At 53.1% G+C, this 17031-nt stretch overlaps 2 protein-coding genes across 2 annotated transcripts; both read left to right on the plus strand.

Annotated features, from left to right (window-relative positions):
• Positions 1-814: 814 nt before the first annotated feature.
• CLUP02_01438 (beta-ketoacyl synthase domain-containing protein) lies at positions 815-8880 on the plus strand (the record flags this gene model as incomplete). The annotated part of the gene is made up of 8 exons (XM_049280478.1): positions 815-1035; positions 1091-1224; positions 1285-1398; positions 1459-1613; positions 1690-2141; positions 2346-3457; positions 3755-8010; positions 8068-8880. 8 exons carry the CDS (start codon positions 815-817, stop codon positions 8878-8880), a joined length of 7257 nt encoding a protein of 2418 aa, XP_049136435.1.
• Positions 8881-9700: 820 nt separating this feature from the next.
• CLUP02_01439 (uncharacterized protein) lies at positions 9701-16804 on the plus strand (the record flags this gene model as incomplete). The annotated part of the gene is made up of 6 exons (XM_049280479.1): positions 9701-9788; positions 9848-10576; positions 10935-11522; positions 11590-14038; positions 15066-16593; positions 16685-16804. The coding sequence occupies 6 exons, from the start codon at positions 9701-9703 to the stop codon at positions 16802-16804; spliced, it is 5502 nt and encodes a 1833-aa protein (XP_049136436.1).
• Between the last annotated feature and the right edge of the window lie 227 nt (positions 16805-17031).

Consider the following 17031-nt stretch of genomic DNA (forward strand, 5'->3'; position numbering starts at 1 on the left):
ATTCATACGGAATTCAGCCGGCAAGACGCGTAATGAATACATTGTAGCGATGCCGGCGGCAACTCGTCCGGGCAAATCCTCTTCACAAGGACAAACAAAAGAGCCCACGTGCTGTGAGATTTGTTGTAAAGACTCAATTGTATCAGCATGGGTATGATTATTCGCCAATCGCTCCAGGGTGCAGCTCTGCTATGATAACCTGAGACCCGAGTCAGCGGCACCACAAGTGCTCCGCAATACAATATCAGATGTGAGGCCCATCTATCAGGGATCCATTACAGCCGCCCCCTTGATGACCGGGGCCGGTTGCTGTTGAATCCATAAGTCCCCCGGATTCTTCCCGTACTTGGCAGGACCCTGGGCGATCGGGATGTGAAAACGCTCCGGCCAGAACATACACAAGCGTCTCTTCTATAGTGTTGGGCCATCACCGCTTTGCGTAGTCCCGCTGCGCCCAATATTGGAGGACAGGAGGCCACTGGCAACGTGTCTGTAGGATACGATGGTATTGGATAACTTGTATTGTCTAGATGGAGCCCTTCGGACTCTGGTCGAGGCAAGCATCTTCGCTCTTATCTGATGGCATGGATGGACTTCACCGAGATATTGCTATTGTGGAAGGAAATGCGGATTACTCCGATCGAGATCGTTGGAGGCAGACATATGACACCTTGAGCTCTTGCTGTTTTTCTTCGTTTGCTCTTTGATTCTCCCTGACTTTCTCGTCCTAGCCAAATCCTTCCACAATTCTCCCAAGATACCCAAGCGCTATACTTATTAGTAATTCTCCTTCTATTGCCCCTTGTTACACACGATGCCGTTCATCGACGAGCCCACCCGTGCTGAAAGCACATGTCAGCCCATTGCCATCATTGGTATTGGCTTGAGAGCACCCGGCGATGCCTCTGATCCGGAGAAGTTCTGGCAGATGCTCTTGGACGCTCGCTCTGCGCGATCCGAGATTCCCAAGGATCGCTACAACGTTGACGGCTTTTACCATCCCGACCCTGAAAGACTGGGAAGCATCCAGCCCAGGTAAGCTCGATCTTTGAGAATCCCTTCAAACTTATCGTCTCATCGTTCTTTCAAGGCATGCGCACTTCTTAAAACAGGACTTCAAGGTTTTTGACGCACCATTCTTCTCTGTCACACCTAAGGAAGCCAAGGCCATGGATCCGACGCACCGGATGCTTCTTGAAGCAACTTACGAGGGCTTTGAGAATGGTAAGTCTATGGTGGTCTAGCAAACCTGAACGAATACCCCGTTTACTAATTGTGCGTTAGCTGGTCTGAGACTGGAAGACGTCTCGGGAACTCAAACATCTTGCTACATTGGTACCTTCACCGGAGACTTCCCCAACCTGCAAGCTCGTGACAATGAAGGGCCCTCTATCTATCGTGAGTAATCATTTCTGTCACGTCATGTTCTATTATTGCCATTCTGATGCCTCGTCAAAGATGCCACCGGTCTCTCTTCCTCCCTTGCCTCGAATCGGCTTTCGTGGTTCTACAACCTGAGGGGCCCCTCAATGACCATCGACACTGCATGCTCGTCTAGTCTAACGGCCTTCCATCTGGCTTGCCAGAGCATACGTACAGGAGAGGCAGAGATGGTAAGTGACAATGGAGCATATGGAAGAGATCTCACTCCAGAGCAAAGTAACTGCTGACACAGAACTTTCGCAACAGAGCGTTGTTGCTGGTGCCAATCTCATGTTCGGCCCAGACATGTCTATTTTGCTCGGTGCCGCCAAAATTCTCTCTCCCGAGGGAAAGTCCAAGATGTGGGATGCGAACGCCAACGGATTCGCTCGCGGAGAAGGGTTTGGCGTCACAATTCTCAAGCCCTTGGATGCCGCGCTTCGCGACGGCGACACCGTTCGCGCTGTTGTGCTGGCCTCAGCAGCGAATGAGGACGGAAGGACCCCTGGTATCTCGCTGCCAAACAGCGAAGCTCAGCAGGAACTCATCCGCACTGCGTACCGCAAAGCTGGAGTTGATCCCGCGGAGACCGGCTACGTTGAGGCACACGGCACGGGAACGCAAGCCGGCGACCCTCTGGAAGCACGTGCTATTCTCAAGACGATAGGAGACCAGCCCAGCCGCAAGTCCGAGCTGTACGTTGGCTCGGTGAAGAGTACGTTTTCCTCCATTTACTACCTCTTTTCAACAGTTACTAAGAAATTTCTCAGCCAACATCGGTCATTTGGAGGGTGCTGCTGGTGTAGCTGGTGTTATTAAGGCTGCCTTGGCCGTCGAAAGGGGATTTATCCCTCAGAACTTGTGGCAAGTTCTACTTCCGGAAAACTTCATATCGAACATCTTACTGATGCATGTCCCTGCAGGTTCGAAGAACTCAACCCCCAGATCGAGCTATCAGATAACGTCAAGATTCCCACAACTCTCACTGTGTGGCCTCATAGCGGCCCAAGACGTGCTAGCATCAACTCTTTTGGTTTTGGAGGAGCCAACGCTCATGTCATCCTTGAAGATGCCGCATCCTACCTCCTCCGTCATGGTCTCTCAGGACGTCATGCGACAGTTTCCAAGCCAAGACTACCTCAATCTACTTCCAGCAATGCCAGCGATGTCGGCTCTGAAAGCGAGACCACCAGCAGCATCAGCCCAGAAGAGCCCTGCTCCAAGCTCTTCGTGCTTTCCGCGAATGATCAAGAGGGTGTCAAACGCAACGTTGGAAGGATAATCGACTACCTTGCCTCCAAAACCTCTGGCCAACCGCTCTCAATGACCGATCTTGCCTACACCCTCTCTTCGAAACGGAAAACTTTACCCTGGAAGTCTTTCGCAATTGCTTCCGACATCAACAGCCTTTACCAGAGTCTTGAGACTATCCCCGCCGTTGTTCGATCGTTCAACTCGTCTGTGCCGGGTGTCGCCTTCGTATTCACTGGCCAAGGAGCCCAGTACTTCAAGATGGGCAAAGGCCTCTCCGTATACAAGGCTTTCAGAGACAGCATGCTGCGCTCTGAGACGATCCTCAAGTCTCTTGGCTGCACCTGGACTTTGACCGAAGAACTGGATCGCCCCGAAGCCGAATGCAACCTACGCTGGACGGAGTACAGCCAGCCAGCATGCACTGCCTTGCAAGTCGCGCTCGTTGATCTTGCCAAGGAATGGGGTGTTAAGCCTGTCGCCGTTGTTGGTCACTCTAGCGGAGAGATCGGAGCCGCCTACTGTGCAGGCTTCATCGATCATGAGGCGGCGGTGAAAATTGCGTGGCTAAGAGGTCAGGTTTCTCAGACTGTCTCCAAGAACGGCGGCATGTTGGCCGTGTCCGCAAGCGCCGAGAGCGTCAGCGAGTACCTTCAATCCCTCAAGCTCGGAAAGGCCATCGTTGGCTGTATCAACAGTCCCAAGGCTTGCACAATCTCTGGAGACGATGCTGCTATCGGCGAATTACAGGAGATTCTGAAGGAAGCGCAGATTCCATGCCCTCGTTTGCCCATGGATGTGGCATATCATTCTTTCCACATGGAAGCCGCGCGAGAGAGATATGAGACTGCTCTGGCTGGCATACCCCACCGGTCTTCTGACATTCCCATGTTCTCTTCTGTGACAGGAAAGCTTGTCACTTCTGAGAAAATGACACCTTCTTAATGGGTGGACAACTTGGTTTCTCCCGTCAATTTCGTGGGTGCCGTTCGTTCTCTCTTGCACCATGCGCAAGGCAAAGTCCGATCTCACGACAGATCTGCTTTTGCTAGTGTTTTTCTCGAATTGGGCCCACATTCAGCTCTGAGAAGCTACCTGCTCGACACATTCTCTACTGAGGACAGGTTCTCAGACCTATCCTATGCCACAATACTACGACGCAAGTTCGACGGGGCTCACACTGCCCTGGAGGCGATGGGACAATTGTGGACTAAGGGGTGCGACGTTGATATCAACCGCGTTAACGAAGTCACATCTGACGCCAACATGCTTGTGGACTTGCCACCGTACGCATGGAACCATAAGCTCTCCTTCTGGGATGAGTCCTACCTCAGCCGCGAGTACAGACTCAGAAACAAGCCGCGTACGGATCTGCTTGGGTACCGAATCCCAGGTACTCCGGATCCTACCTGGCGCAACTTCCTTCGATGCAACGAGAACCCTTGGATCCGCGAGCACAAGGTCCAGGGCGACATTCTCTATCCTGGAGCGGGTATTGTTGTCATGGCTATTGAAGCAGCCCGTCAGCTTGCGGAAGAGAACCCCACGGAGGAGGTCTACGGATACGAACTCCGCGATGTTGCCATTGACACTGCCCTTAGAGTGCCGGACACCGACAAGGGTATCGAGGTGATGATCCAATTGCATCCTCGTCGCACTGGTACCAAGGCCGGTCCGTCTGCTACCCTCAACGAGTTTGCTGTCTCTTCTTGGTCTGAAGACATCAAGGAGTGGACGGTGCATGCGCGAGGACTGGTCTCTGTCACCTACAAGTCGTCTCTCTCCCCGGCCATGCAACGCGAACTGGCTCTTGAGAACGAGCGCTACGCGCAAACCTTTGCCGAAGCCAAGGAGATCTGTCAGAAGCCTGCACGGAGCTTTCTTTACGACACCGTTAAGACCATTGGCATGCAGTATGGCCCGACTTTCCGCAACATGACCGAGCTTTTTGCTGGGCCTAGTGCAAGCTACGGCATCATCAGTGTACCGAATACCAAGGCCGTCATGCCCAAGGGTTTCGAATACCCGTTCGTGGTCCACCCCGCGACCCTAGACTCTGTGCTGCATCTTCTCTTCCCCTCTATTAGTGGCGAGGACCAGTCTCTTAGCGAGGCAGTCGTGCCATTCTCGTTTGACAGAATCTTCGTCTCTGCCAAACTCTCAACAGTCCCTGGAACTAAGCTTCACGGATGTTCCACGGCTCAGAAGACCAGCTACACCACTTGGAAATCCTCCATCACCATCTCCGAGGATCTCTCTGAACCCGCGATTATCATGGACGGGCTGTCTTTGGCTTCCGTTGGAGAGGGAGAAGCTTCTCAAGCTCAAGAGACGAGGGCCTCCTGCTTCGGACAGACTTGGCACGAGGACTCTGACTTGCTTGAGCCCTCTCAGATCAAGGAGCTTGTGTACAAACGTACTCTCAAGAGCAAAGATGACGACTCTGTCCTCGACAAGCTTGAGTACGTCTGTCTAGTCCATATTCACCGCTGCCTCGCCTGGCTTGAAAGTGAGGAGGGCAAAGCTTTTATGCCCCAAGATGGCTTCTGGAAGTCCTATGTCGAGTGGATGCACGACACTATCAAGCAATTCCCGCCTCTTGCTGCCAGCGAGGCAGAAGTTGAAGCCGAGCTGGACGCCGCGCGCAAGAGAATCGTTCTGTCCGAGAGTGGCGACATCACAGTGCAGATGGTCGACCGCATCGGAGAGAACTTGAGCAAGATCTTCTCTCGCGTGGTAGAGCCGTTGCAGGTCATGACCGAGGGCGATCTGTTGTACTCCTTCTACCGCGGCGCCTTTGGAACCAGCTTCAACACCAACGTTGCGGAGTACGTTGGATTGATTGCTGACAAGAGACCCGGCATCAACATCTTGGAGATTGGTGCTGGTACCGGTGGCACCACGTATCACGTCCTGGAGCGCCTCCGCAATGCCGATGGAACTTCCAAGGCGGCAAAGTACTGCTTCACGGACATTTCGCCGGGCTTCCTCTCCAAGGCAGCCGACCGCTTCTCGACTGACGCATCCATCATGGAGTTCACGACCCTCAACATCGAAAACGAACCCACCGAGCAGGGCTTCACTCGCGAGAGCTACGATCTCATTGTCTGCGCCAATGTACTCCACGCCACCAAGAGCATCCAAGAGACCCTCGCTCACTGCAAGTCGCTCCTCAAGCCTGGCGGTCGCCTCGTGCTTTCTGAGGTTACGATCAAGCGCATCTTCAGTGGCTTCATCATGGGCCCCCTCCCTGGATGGTGGCTTGGAGAAGATGACGGCCGCAAAGGAGGTCCTCTCCTGGATGTTGAGGAGTGGAACACTGCACTGAACCTGGCCGGCTTTTCGGGTGTGGATGTCGACATTCGCGGCGATCGCGAGGCTTCCAAGGAGCCTGTCTCCTTGATTATCTCGACGAAGCCAGAGAAACAGGTGTCTGGCCCCTCTCAATTCGTCGTCGTCAGCACAGGGTCCGAACTATCTGAGAAACTTGCAAAGGCCATCAAAGAGCAGTTCGTATCCGCTAGTCAAGATGTGTCAATTGCTCAATGGGATGGGATTTCGGAGAGCCAGGTCAATGGCAAGTACTGTCTCTGCCTCGCTGAATGGGAGGAAGCCATCCTGGCCAACCTCACAGACGAGAATTGGGGGAAGCTGCGCCAAGTCATACTGGGCTCTGCCGGAACTATCTGGATCACTGGTGGTGCCGCGATGGAATGCTCTGAGCCGATGAAGTCATTGATGGTTGGTCTGTCAAGAGCCATTCGTAACGAGGACGCAGGCGTTCGGCTGGCTACCCTCGACCTCGAGACCGCTAGCAACATCAGTTTCGAAGAGGCCGCTAGGAATGTCCTCAAGGTGGCGCTGGGCCACAGTCGTGGCGACGGGGTTGACGGCGAATTCGCAGCTCGCGGTAGCACCGTCTACATCCCGAGAGTAGAGAGAACTCTCAGCGTCGACGGCTCCCTTCGTAGGTACGAAGCCAAGGGACAACCGGAGCTTGTCTCGTTCAAAGGATGCGGACGACCGCTCAAGCTCACCATCAAAACACCTGGTCTTCTCGACACCTTTAGATGGGAAGAGGACGAAACGTACTACCAGCCCTTGCCTGAAGACTGGATTGAAGTCGAGGTCAAGGCAGTGGGTCTCAACTTCAAGGATGTCCTCGTCGCTTTGGGCAACCTCGCCGAGAACAAGCTCGGTGTCGATGCATCTGGAGTTGTCACTCGCGTCGGCTCAGCGGTCTCGGATTTCAAGCCCGGTGATCGTGTCATGACTGCCTCTTGCGACACTTTTGCGACCTACGTCCGCTTCCCGGCCAAGGGTGCCATTGCCGTCCCTGGAAAGATGACTTTTGAGGAGGCAGCGTCGATGCCCCTGATCTTCCTCACGGCTCATTACTCCCTTGTAACCGCCGGAAGCCTGGTCAAGGATGAGAAGATTCTGATCCATGCCGCTGCCGGAGGTGTCGGTCAAGCTGCAATCATGATCGCGCAGCGCAAGGGCGCTGAGATCTTTGCAACTGTCGGCTCGGACGAGAAGAAGCAGCTCATCATGGAGCAGTATGGAATCCCTGAAGATCACATCTTCAGCAGCCGTGATACCAGCTTTGCCAAAGCTATCATGCGGGCCACCAATGGCCAGGGCGTGGACGTTGTTCTCAACTCCCTGGCTGGTGAAGCCCTTCGTCTGTCGTGGCACTGCCTCGCCAAATTCGGTCGCTTCTTGGAAATTGGAAAGGCCGACCTATTCGCCAACACGGGCCTCGACATGAAGCCCTTCCTCGACAACAAGAGCTACATCGGCGTCAATCTTCTCGATTTTGAGAATAACCCCACTCCCCGCGCAGTAGCTCTCTGGGAAGATACAGCAAAGCTCATCCATGATGGCTCCGTCAAGCCCATCGCGCCGATCCAGCTCTTCTCCATGGCCGAGGTCGAGAAGGCCTTCCGTCATATGCAGGCTGGCAAGCACATGGGTAAGGTAGTCGTTCGAGTCGACGATTCGGACATGGTCTCCGCCATCCCCCGCATGCCGAGTGTGGACATCCAAGCAGACGCAACCTACGTCGTCGCCGGTGTTGGTGGTATCTGTAAGGAGATTGGACGCTGGCTTGCAGAGAAGGGTGCTAAGCATCTCGTCTTGCTCTCTCGCTCGGCCGCCAGCAGTGAGGAGAACAAGGCTTTCGCCTCTGAGCTTCAGAAGACTTATGAGGCCAACACCTATGCATATGATTGCGATGTTGGCAACAAGGCTGCCCTTCAAGAGGTATTGGAGGACTTGAAGGCAAAGGGCGTCCCTGCTGTGAAGGGATGTGTGACCGGTGCCATGGTTCTCAGAGTAAGTCAAAGCTCCCAACCCCAGCAGGATAATTTCATCGCTAACAACTCGCAACAGGATACCCTCTTTGACAAGATGACTGCGGACCACGTCCGCACAACTGTCGGGCCCAAGGTCCGCGGAACCTGGAACCTGCACGAGCTCCTCCCGCGAGACCTCGACTTCTTCGTGATGCTCAGCTCCCTCGCTGGAGTCATGGGCCACCGCGGACAGGGCAACTACGGATGCGGCAATATCTTCCAGGACTACTTCGCGGCGTACCGCCGCAGCCAGGGCCTGCGCGCCATGACAATTGACATTGGCTATCTCCTCAGCGTCGGCTTCGTGGCAGAGCATGATGAGTACGTAGACCACGTCAAGGCCATGGGCCTCAAGGTGATGCACAAGAGCGATCTCCACGGCCTCATGGCCACGGCGCTCGAGGGCTCCGAAGCGCATCCTCCGCAGGTTATGTGTGGACTCCCTTATAACGAGCACGACGACGCGTGGTACTGGATCCAGGACCAGCGGTTCGCTGGCCTCAGGAAGACTGCCGCGGGCTCCGGAGCGGGCGGGTCTGCCACTGTTTCTCTTCGAGAAGAGCTAGGTCGCTGTGGCAAGACGGACGACGAGGCTGTGCATCTGATTACCTCTGCTCTGGTGCAGCGCCTGGCCAAGTTGATGATGATGCCCGAGGACGATGTTGATGCGGGCAAGCCACTGAGTGCTTATGGCGTTGACAGCTTGGTTGCCGTTGAGGTCAGGAATTGGATTGCAAAGGAAGTTGCGGTCGAGGTTAGTGTATTCGACATTATGGCCAATATTCCTATGAGGCAACTGGCTGCGGATTTGGCTGGGAAGAGCAAGCTTTTGGTTCAAGAAGTTTCATAAAGTGCTTGATGAACGGTTTAGGTCGCAGGAGATGGGAGTTTGGAAGGGATTTGATTTAGCTTTCTTTAACTAAAGACACTGTAGGTAATTATGGTTCAGCGTGTGCATGCCCTATGATCGGCTCTAAAAGATGTTCAGAGATAAGCCAAGCATAAACAGTCTGTTGTACGAAGAGAAACGTCAACGTACAAGTTCTTGACTGCTTCTGAATACTGCTTCCAAGGCCTAGTGTTCTCGTTCCTCAAACATAGGTCTTGAAAGACCGACAGATGAAGCCTGACCTACTGCTGACACTATTGAAGATACATACTTTGTTGAGCAGGGTAACTCACCGGCGTATGTCAGTGGTACTGATAGCATAACCCCATTGTGGTGATGCCCAGCTCCCATGAACTACAGTACTCGATACCCGAAAGATTGAGGGGAATACAGTGCAGAATGTGTCTATGAAGTAGAGTAACCTGTAAAGACAGGGTCCACTGGTAACAGGGGCTTATACTGACAAGCTTCGGCGAAGTTCATGACTCGCCCCCTGAAGACCAGGGATCCCTCGGCGGAAACACACTCGACAGCAGGACCTCAGCGCCTGTCACTTGTCCACGTGCTGGAAGCTGTCTATTGATATCAATGATCGTCTTTGCTTCTTATCTCAATGTTTTTTCAGAGGAAAGGACATTGATTCGATTGAGATCGAGTTTTAATTGCCTCTTTGTTCAGTTATCAACTTCACACCGTAACCAATTCTTCTCGCTCTTAGTCTATCGTTGCTCACAACAGAAGCTTCAAACGCTCGCCTTTGCTGTAAAATAATCCAGCAACAATGGCGGCCCAGACTCCTCTATCGGTGGCTTCAGTGCCTCTGCCCGCTAAAGAGATGAAGGTCCTTTCGTTGGGAATGACACGGACTGGTTCGTACCCAAAGCGCTGTAACTTACACACGTCTCCAGTGGACTAAACAACGTCACAGGCTCTGCTTCCATCACTAAAGCTCTTACAATCCTGGGCTTTCAGGGAGTCCACCACGGTATCCAGGCCATCTCTTCGCCCCGCGAATGGGCGCTATTTTCTCGCGCTGCGGACTCCGTGTTTCCCACACTTCCAACTCATAACGGCGCGCCCTTTACACGCAAAGACTGGGAAGCTCTGTTCGGCTCCTACGAAGCAGTCACTGACATGGGCTCGTTTTTCGCCTTGCAACTCATTGAGGCGTATCCAGAGGCCAAGGTCATCCTCGTTGAGCGCGATGTCGACAGCTGGTTCCACAGTATGGACGAAGCCATCTTCAAGACTACCTGGGGCTTGCGCGCGAACCTGATCATCGATTTTCTGGGGCCCGCATGGGGCTTGAACGGCGGCAGGACTCTTAGGAAGATCCTGCTGGGATTCTACGGCGTCCGAAACGTAAAGGAGATGAGAGAAGTCGCCAAAGACCGTTACAGGCAGCACTATGCAGAGGTCCGGGCTGTGGTGCCCAAGGACCGGCTTCTGGAGTTCAAGTTGGAGGACGGTTGGGCGCCGTTGTGTGAATTCCTGGGTAAGGACATCCCGAGCGGCGTCGATTTTCCCGTGGCAAACCAGAGGAAAGAGCACCTTGAGCGTGTGCGAACGAGGCAGAATCGGTTCTTCAAGCTCGCTTTCTTCACTGGCTTGCGGAAGGTTATGCCTTGGGTATTTGGTCTTGGGGTCGTTGCAGCAGGTGTGTACGTTGCCAAGCCGACTTGGAAGCCAACTAGGTTGGGATGGGATGAACTGAATCGGGTCTTCCAGACAACCCTGAAAGACCTTCAGCTTCGGCTGAAGTAGGACATCGTCCCCTTCTCACTGTTTGTCTTTAGTCGGTCTAGGTCATAAGATACATTGAAGACATTGTCCGCAATTCGTCTATACATTGAAGCCATTTAGGAAGTAGATATCGCAGGAATAATGCACTTCGACTTCTTACAAGCGTGGTGATGTCAGCTTATGTACACTGTTCACGCGGCAACAAATTGGATGCAGGTTCATACCAGATTCACGATTGGCTCTAATTAGGCATGTATCTAACTAAGCCAAAGGCCATTCGGCTATCCTCCCGGTGACCGCTCCGGCGACCCCTCCGGCGTCCAGAGCCGACATCAATCCCAAATGGAGCGCGATCATCGGCAAGACTCATCCAGTCCGGCCCCATTACTTTCTCCGCCCGGGTCCGGCGTTTGTCGGTGCCTCCGCAACACGTCAGAATCCTCCGAATGACAACATCAACTCTAATCCGCTTCAATGCATGAGACCCCTGATCGCCACATCTTGGAGGGTTACTTTAGGGCTTGGCAAGCCCGACAGAACGGTCATATCGCGGCGCCGTTCCTCAGCCCTCGTTTTTTCTTCGGTCCCGATTCTGTGCCAGGTTGCTGTATTCTCTGCGGTCAGGACTTTTGCGCAAATCAAATCACTGAAGAGCTCTACTCACGTCAATGGAGTCTCATCGGGAAACAGTTATTCACTGGCTCGGGAAACAACCATCCTCAAACCCAGGGGTTACATTTGGGGTGCCTTGGCGGCAAGGAGTCTGCCATCCCTCGAATACCGCATTCATTTGCAGAACAGAAAGTGGGAGCGAGATTCCACTACAGACCTGGCCAACCGCATTCTGGCCCGACGGATCTGTGAAATGGACAAGCCATGCGATTACCTCATCAGCGAGAGCAGAAGAGAGCTACCGCGTCATTGCAGTTGACTCGTCGGACGCCAAGCTACCATTTCTGGATGAGCTCAAAGCCGAGGAAGACTCCAACTTCATCTCAGTCAGCACTGGGAGCTTGAAGGTAACGTTTGCAAAGACCGGGAACGAGATCATCAAGGAAGTCATCAATGCTAAGGGCATCACGGTTGGTGCACAAGGCAGATTGGTTCTCCTTTCCCAGGATCGCGTATATGATCCCGATAAACCAGACTCACTTGTGAAGCACCATAGTTTCCAGGGGAGCATAAGCTCGGTGGTAATTGAGCAAGTCGGTTCCATCCGCGCTGTCATCACCGTTCACGGAGTCCATGCCGAGGTGCCTCAAGAATCCGAGCCGACTATCAAGACCCACGAACCATGGATACCTTTCACACTTAGGTTCTATCTACATGCCGGATCTAGTCACATTCGAATACTTCACACCATAACATACGACGGCGGGAAAAACGACTTTGTTCGAGGGATCGGAATCCGCCTCAAGGTACCTCTCCAGGAAGAAGCGGCCTTCGATCGTCATGTACGATTTTCTGGAGCATCAGGGGGTGTTCTTGCCGAGGCTTCTCAAGGGCTGACTGGACTTTGGAAGGATCCTGGGCGAGAGGTCAGGTTCGCTCAGGTGCAGGGCAAGCCTTTGCCGTCTCCTGATAGTTGGAACCCGGAGCTACCTCAAGCTTCTCTGCGCTGGGTGCCCATCTGGAATGACTTCAGTTTGCATCAACTCTCGCCAGATGGGTTTACGCTCGAGAAGCGACTGAGGGAAGGTCATCCGTGGATTAAGACCGCCAGTGGTACCAAGGCGGGAGGAGTTGTTTATGTCGGTGGTGCTAATCGCGGAGGATTGGCCATCGCGTCGAGACATTTCTGGGAACGATACCCGACCGGAATCGACGTTCGAGGCCTTGGCGCCTCTCAAAAAGACACCGAGGTAACACTTTGGCTATACGACCCCAAAGCCGGGCCCATGGACCTTCGGCCTTATCATGACGGCTTAGGTCAACAAGGTTTTGACGATCAGCTAGACGCCCTGAAGATCACTTACGAGGATTGGGAGCCGGAACTCGGGTCGCCTTACGGGATAGCGCGCACAAATGAGCTGATGATATCGGTGACGGACTCAACGCCAGATAGCAATGAGTTCTCATCACTCATAGACCTCATCCGAGATCCTCCAAAGTTATTGCCTAGCCCAGAAGCCATTCACCTTAGTCAAGCTCTCGGTACATACTGGTCTCCATTGTCGAATACGTCTGCCAATGGCCTTTCAGCCACCGACGAACGCCTCGAGTTCCTGTTTCAATTCTACGAGAAGCAAGTACAACAACGGCGTTGGTACGGACTCTGGGACCATGGCGATATCATGCACACGTATGATGAAGACCGACACACCTGGCGATACGATGTTGGTGGATACGCCTGGGACAATTCTGAGCTATCACCAGATCTATGGCTCTGGCTGTACTTTCTGCGGACCGGTCGAGCTGATGTGTTCCACATGGCGGAAGCATTGACTCGTCATACTGGAGAGGTGGATGTTTACCATCTTGGGCGTTATAAGGGTCTCGGTACACGACATGGCGTGCAGCACTGGAGCGATAGCTGCAAACAAGCCCGTATATCGAACGCCTTGTATCGCCGCTTCTTCTACTACCTGTCTGGCGGTGACGAACGTGTTGGAGAACTTCTCGAAGAGACCCTTGATACGGATCAAAAGTTTCTGGTCCTCGATCCGTACCGAAAGGTCCGAAAGGACAGAGAAACCTACAGCCCAGATGCGCATGCTGTCGAGATCAGCCTGGGAACTGACTGGGCATCGCTAGCAGCCTCCTGGCTTGTCGAGGTTGAGCGACGGGGGCCACGATGGACTGAGGCCAAGAGTAAGCTAATCCGGTCAATTGAAGGGATTGGCGCCCTTGCCAACGGCTTTGTTACCGGGAATGCCACTTATAATCCGTCAACCGGAGCCATCTCACCACCCGCCGCAGATCCTGACAATCAAGGGGTAGTGAAGGTTTCCCACCTATCAGCAATGTTCGGGTTGTTTGAGGTGGCGGTCGATATCCTGCAGCAGTTTCCAGAGAAAGCAGACGCAACTGGGTTCAGGCATGCATGGCTAGAGTATTGCATCTTCTTCAACGCTAGTCTAGAGGACCAGGAGAATCGATACAGCCAACCTGGCTGGGGCAGACTGCAGCTAAGACAAGGACACTCTCGCTTGACTGCCTATGCGGCGAAGGAGCTCAATAGACCTGATCTGGCTAAACGCGCGTTGGAAGAATTTGAGAATGGGGATGGCTTTCGGGACTATGGTCCGAACGCTGTCTGGAAAAGCACCCCGGTGAACAAGAACCACGTTCTAGAGCCCGCAGATGAGGCTCTTGGGGTTTCTACCAATGTCACCGCGCTGTATGGTCTGGCAGCTATCCAGAACCCGGCATTATTGTTAGATGAGGCAAAAACAAGAATTTAGAATGATGTTCAGGTTAGCGTAACTGTGCCAAAATGCACGTCCAAGTTTCTCATATGTTGTCGACTCCGCAGTTGTCCAGAAACCTGGCATCTCTAGACGCGACGCGTATCGCCTGTGGGAGAGTGCGGCGAGCCTTTCTTGTTGATCCCGACAAGCGATACCGACTGTTCTACCGCAAAAGAAAGCTTGTTGTGGTTGTGTGGAACAAATAAGGTTTTCCATGACAACTCAAGTTGAGTGGGATCAGAAACTCAGTCAAGTAGGGTCTTGGAATTCCCGGGTTCGTCCGGCCTAGAACACGGATGATCAGCTCATCGCAAAGCCTGAATGGGTGACAAATTAGCGAATGAACAGAGCAATTTGCTGGAACATCCCAACTTTCAGCCAAACGCGAATGCTCGCCTCGTCGGTTTCGGTTCCGTCCCGTGCGTTGGTAACCAGTAGGAGAGACGTCGACGGTTGCAAGGAGATGGCATTGAATTTGAGTTTGTCCCGCAACTTGATCGAAACTGTTTCGTCTAACAAAACTTGTCGATCAGTGCACTCTAAATTGCTAGTCGTCTTGTTCCCGCCGGCAGACTTCCCTGCAACATGGTAATGCTACCTTCCTGCAACAAACGCTATCCGGCATGAAGCTCCCACGGTCCAATCTCTGAGTGTCCACAACAACGATCCGCGTAACCCTCCACTACGAATAGCCTTTGAAACTGACCGAAATTACCGAGCTATATGAAGCTCATGTCTGCCCAGGCCTCTTGCAATGAGGACAGTTTATTCGTCTCAACGGTAGATTGGCTGCTTTATTCAGCCATACTGCGCTCGTCTGGTCACAACTTTCGAGACCCGGAAGATCGCACGATGCGCGTCTGGTGTTGATACCGTTGAGATGCGTATGCGCTCGAAGAGTCTACTTGCGCCACGGCGCCCCGTTCGCTTGGCTGTCTTTCTCGCCGCAGTTTTCGTCACAGTCTTCTTACTGTTTCCTCCATTCGAGTCTAGACCGATCCTGTTATTCCCCAGCACCAGCAGCCAGCCTGAGGAGATCACATTCCGCAAGAGTTCTTTCGACTGGGCGACTGTAGAGCAACACCACCCCGTCATTTCCTTCAAGCCTCTACCAACAGGCAAACCACTAAGCCTTCCTTCAATCCAACACGAATTCGGCGTAGGCAATCCGCATCCAGAGGCCCCGAAACGACAGAAAGCTGTCCGTGATGTATTCATCCGGAGTTGGAGCAGCTACAAGAAGTTTGCTTGGGGTCGGGACGAGTTAGCGCCCGTAAGTGCTGGGGCCAAGGACACATTTGGAGGATGGGCTGCGACACTGGTGGATTCTCTCGACACGCTCTGGATCATGGAGCTCAAGGACGAGTTTCGCGCCGCGGCCAACGTAGCCGTGAAGTTGGATTGGGCCAACACAACAGCCACCAGCGTGAACATGTTCGAAACCACGATAAGACATCTGGGCGGCCTACTTAGTGCGTACGATCTCAGTGGCGAGCCTGCCCTCCTCGAGAAAGCGAAAGAACTGGGGGACATGCTTTATATGGGATTCGATACGCCAAACCGCCTGCCAGGCTTTTGGGTCAACTTTGAAGACGCTAGGAATGGAACTCAGCTAGCTGGCACGCACGATCCGTCAGCTTCCCCGGGCTCGTTAGCTATGGAGTTTACCCGTTTATCCCAGCTGACGGGTAATCCGAAATACTTCGACGCCGTGGATCGCATTACGAGGTTTCTGGAAGGAACGCAGTTCAAGTCTAAGCTTCCTGGGATGTGGCCGAAGATGATTAATTTCAGAGAGGAACGAGTCGATACGGACAACAGTTTCACGCTGGGAGCCTTGGCGGATTCACTCTACGAATATCTACCCAAAATGTTTGCGCTACTCGGCGGCCGAGATCCATCCTACGAAAAGATGTACATTGGAGCCATGGCAATAGTAGAGCAACACATACTTTTCCGGCCTATGGTACCAGATCGGGACGACATCCTATTCGCTGGCGATGCCTTCATCTATGCTGACCGAATCGAGCACGTATCCGATGGCCAACACCTCGCATGCTTTGCGGGCGGTATGCTTGGTCTTGGGGGCAGACTCTTCTCCGTCGACAACCACGTTGCTCTCGGTGAGAAGGTCGCACGAGGGTGTGCATGGGCGTACGACGCGTTTCCTTCCGGCGTGATGCCGGAAAACTTCAATCTCATCCCTTGCGAGGCCCGGAAGACCGGGGACACCCAAAAGGACGACGAATGCCTCTGGGATGAGCCAAGATGGAAGAGCGAGGGGGATCCAAGGCTGAAGAAGGGTTTTCGGAATGCACGCGACCCGAGATACATTCTCCGTCCCGAAGCTATCGAGAGCATATTCCTGTTGTACAGGATGACGGGCCGACAAGATCTCCAAGATATTGCCTGGCGGATGTTTGAGTCGATTCTGAAAGCAACAGAAACAGAGCACGCTCACTCAGCTATAGCTGATGTTACCGTTCCGCCAGATCAGACGAGAAAATTAGACGAGATGGAGGTAAGCATTGGAAAACGTCCCACAATAGATCTCTGCTTTGCTTGTTCTTCATGTTTGGGTGACACGAGTTGCTAACCCCTTTCCTCCACAGAGCTTCTGGCTTGCTGAGACCCTCAAGTACTTCTATCTCATTTTCTCACCACCGGATCTCATTAGCCTGGACGATTACGTTCTCAACACAGAGGCACATCCGTTCAAGATCCCCAAATAAGCAAAGATCGCAAAGATAAAAAAGGACTTTGGCGATTTAGATTCCGCACATACACATATTGGTTCGGATGATGATGCATGTCATGATAATATTTAGAGGCCCCTGTGTGCGACGGGATGGTTGTGAAATAGCTATAAGACTGAAAGATACAAGAAGGAACATATAAACACATAATTCAGGCGACTCCTCCTAAGACAGTTGATGCAACATGCTCGCAGCTTGATAGT

The sequence above is a fragment of the Colletotrichum lupini genome, chromosome 1 (genome assembly GCF_023278565.1).
Source record: "Colletotrichum lupini chromosome 1, complete sequence".
NCBI classification, from domain to species: domain Eukaryota; kingdom Fungi; phylum Ascomycota; class Sordariomycetes; order Glomerellales; family Glomerellaceae; genus Colletotrichum; species Colletotrichum lupini.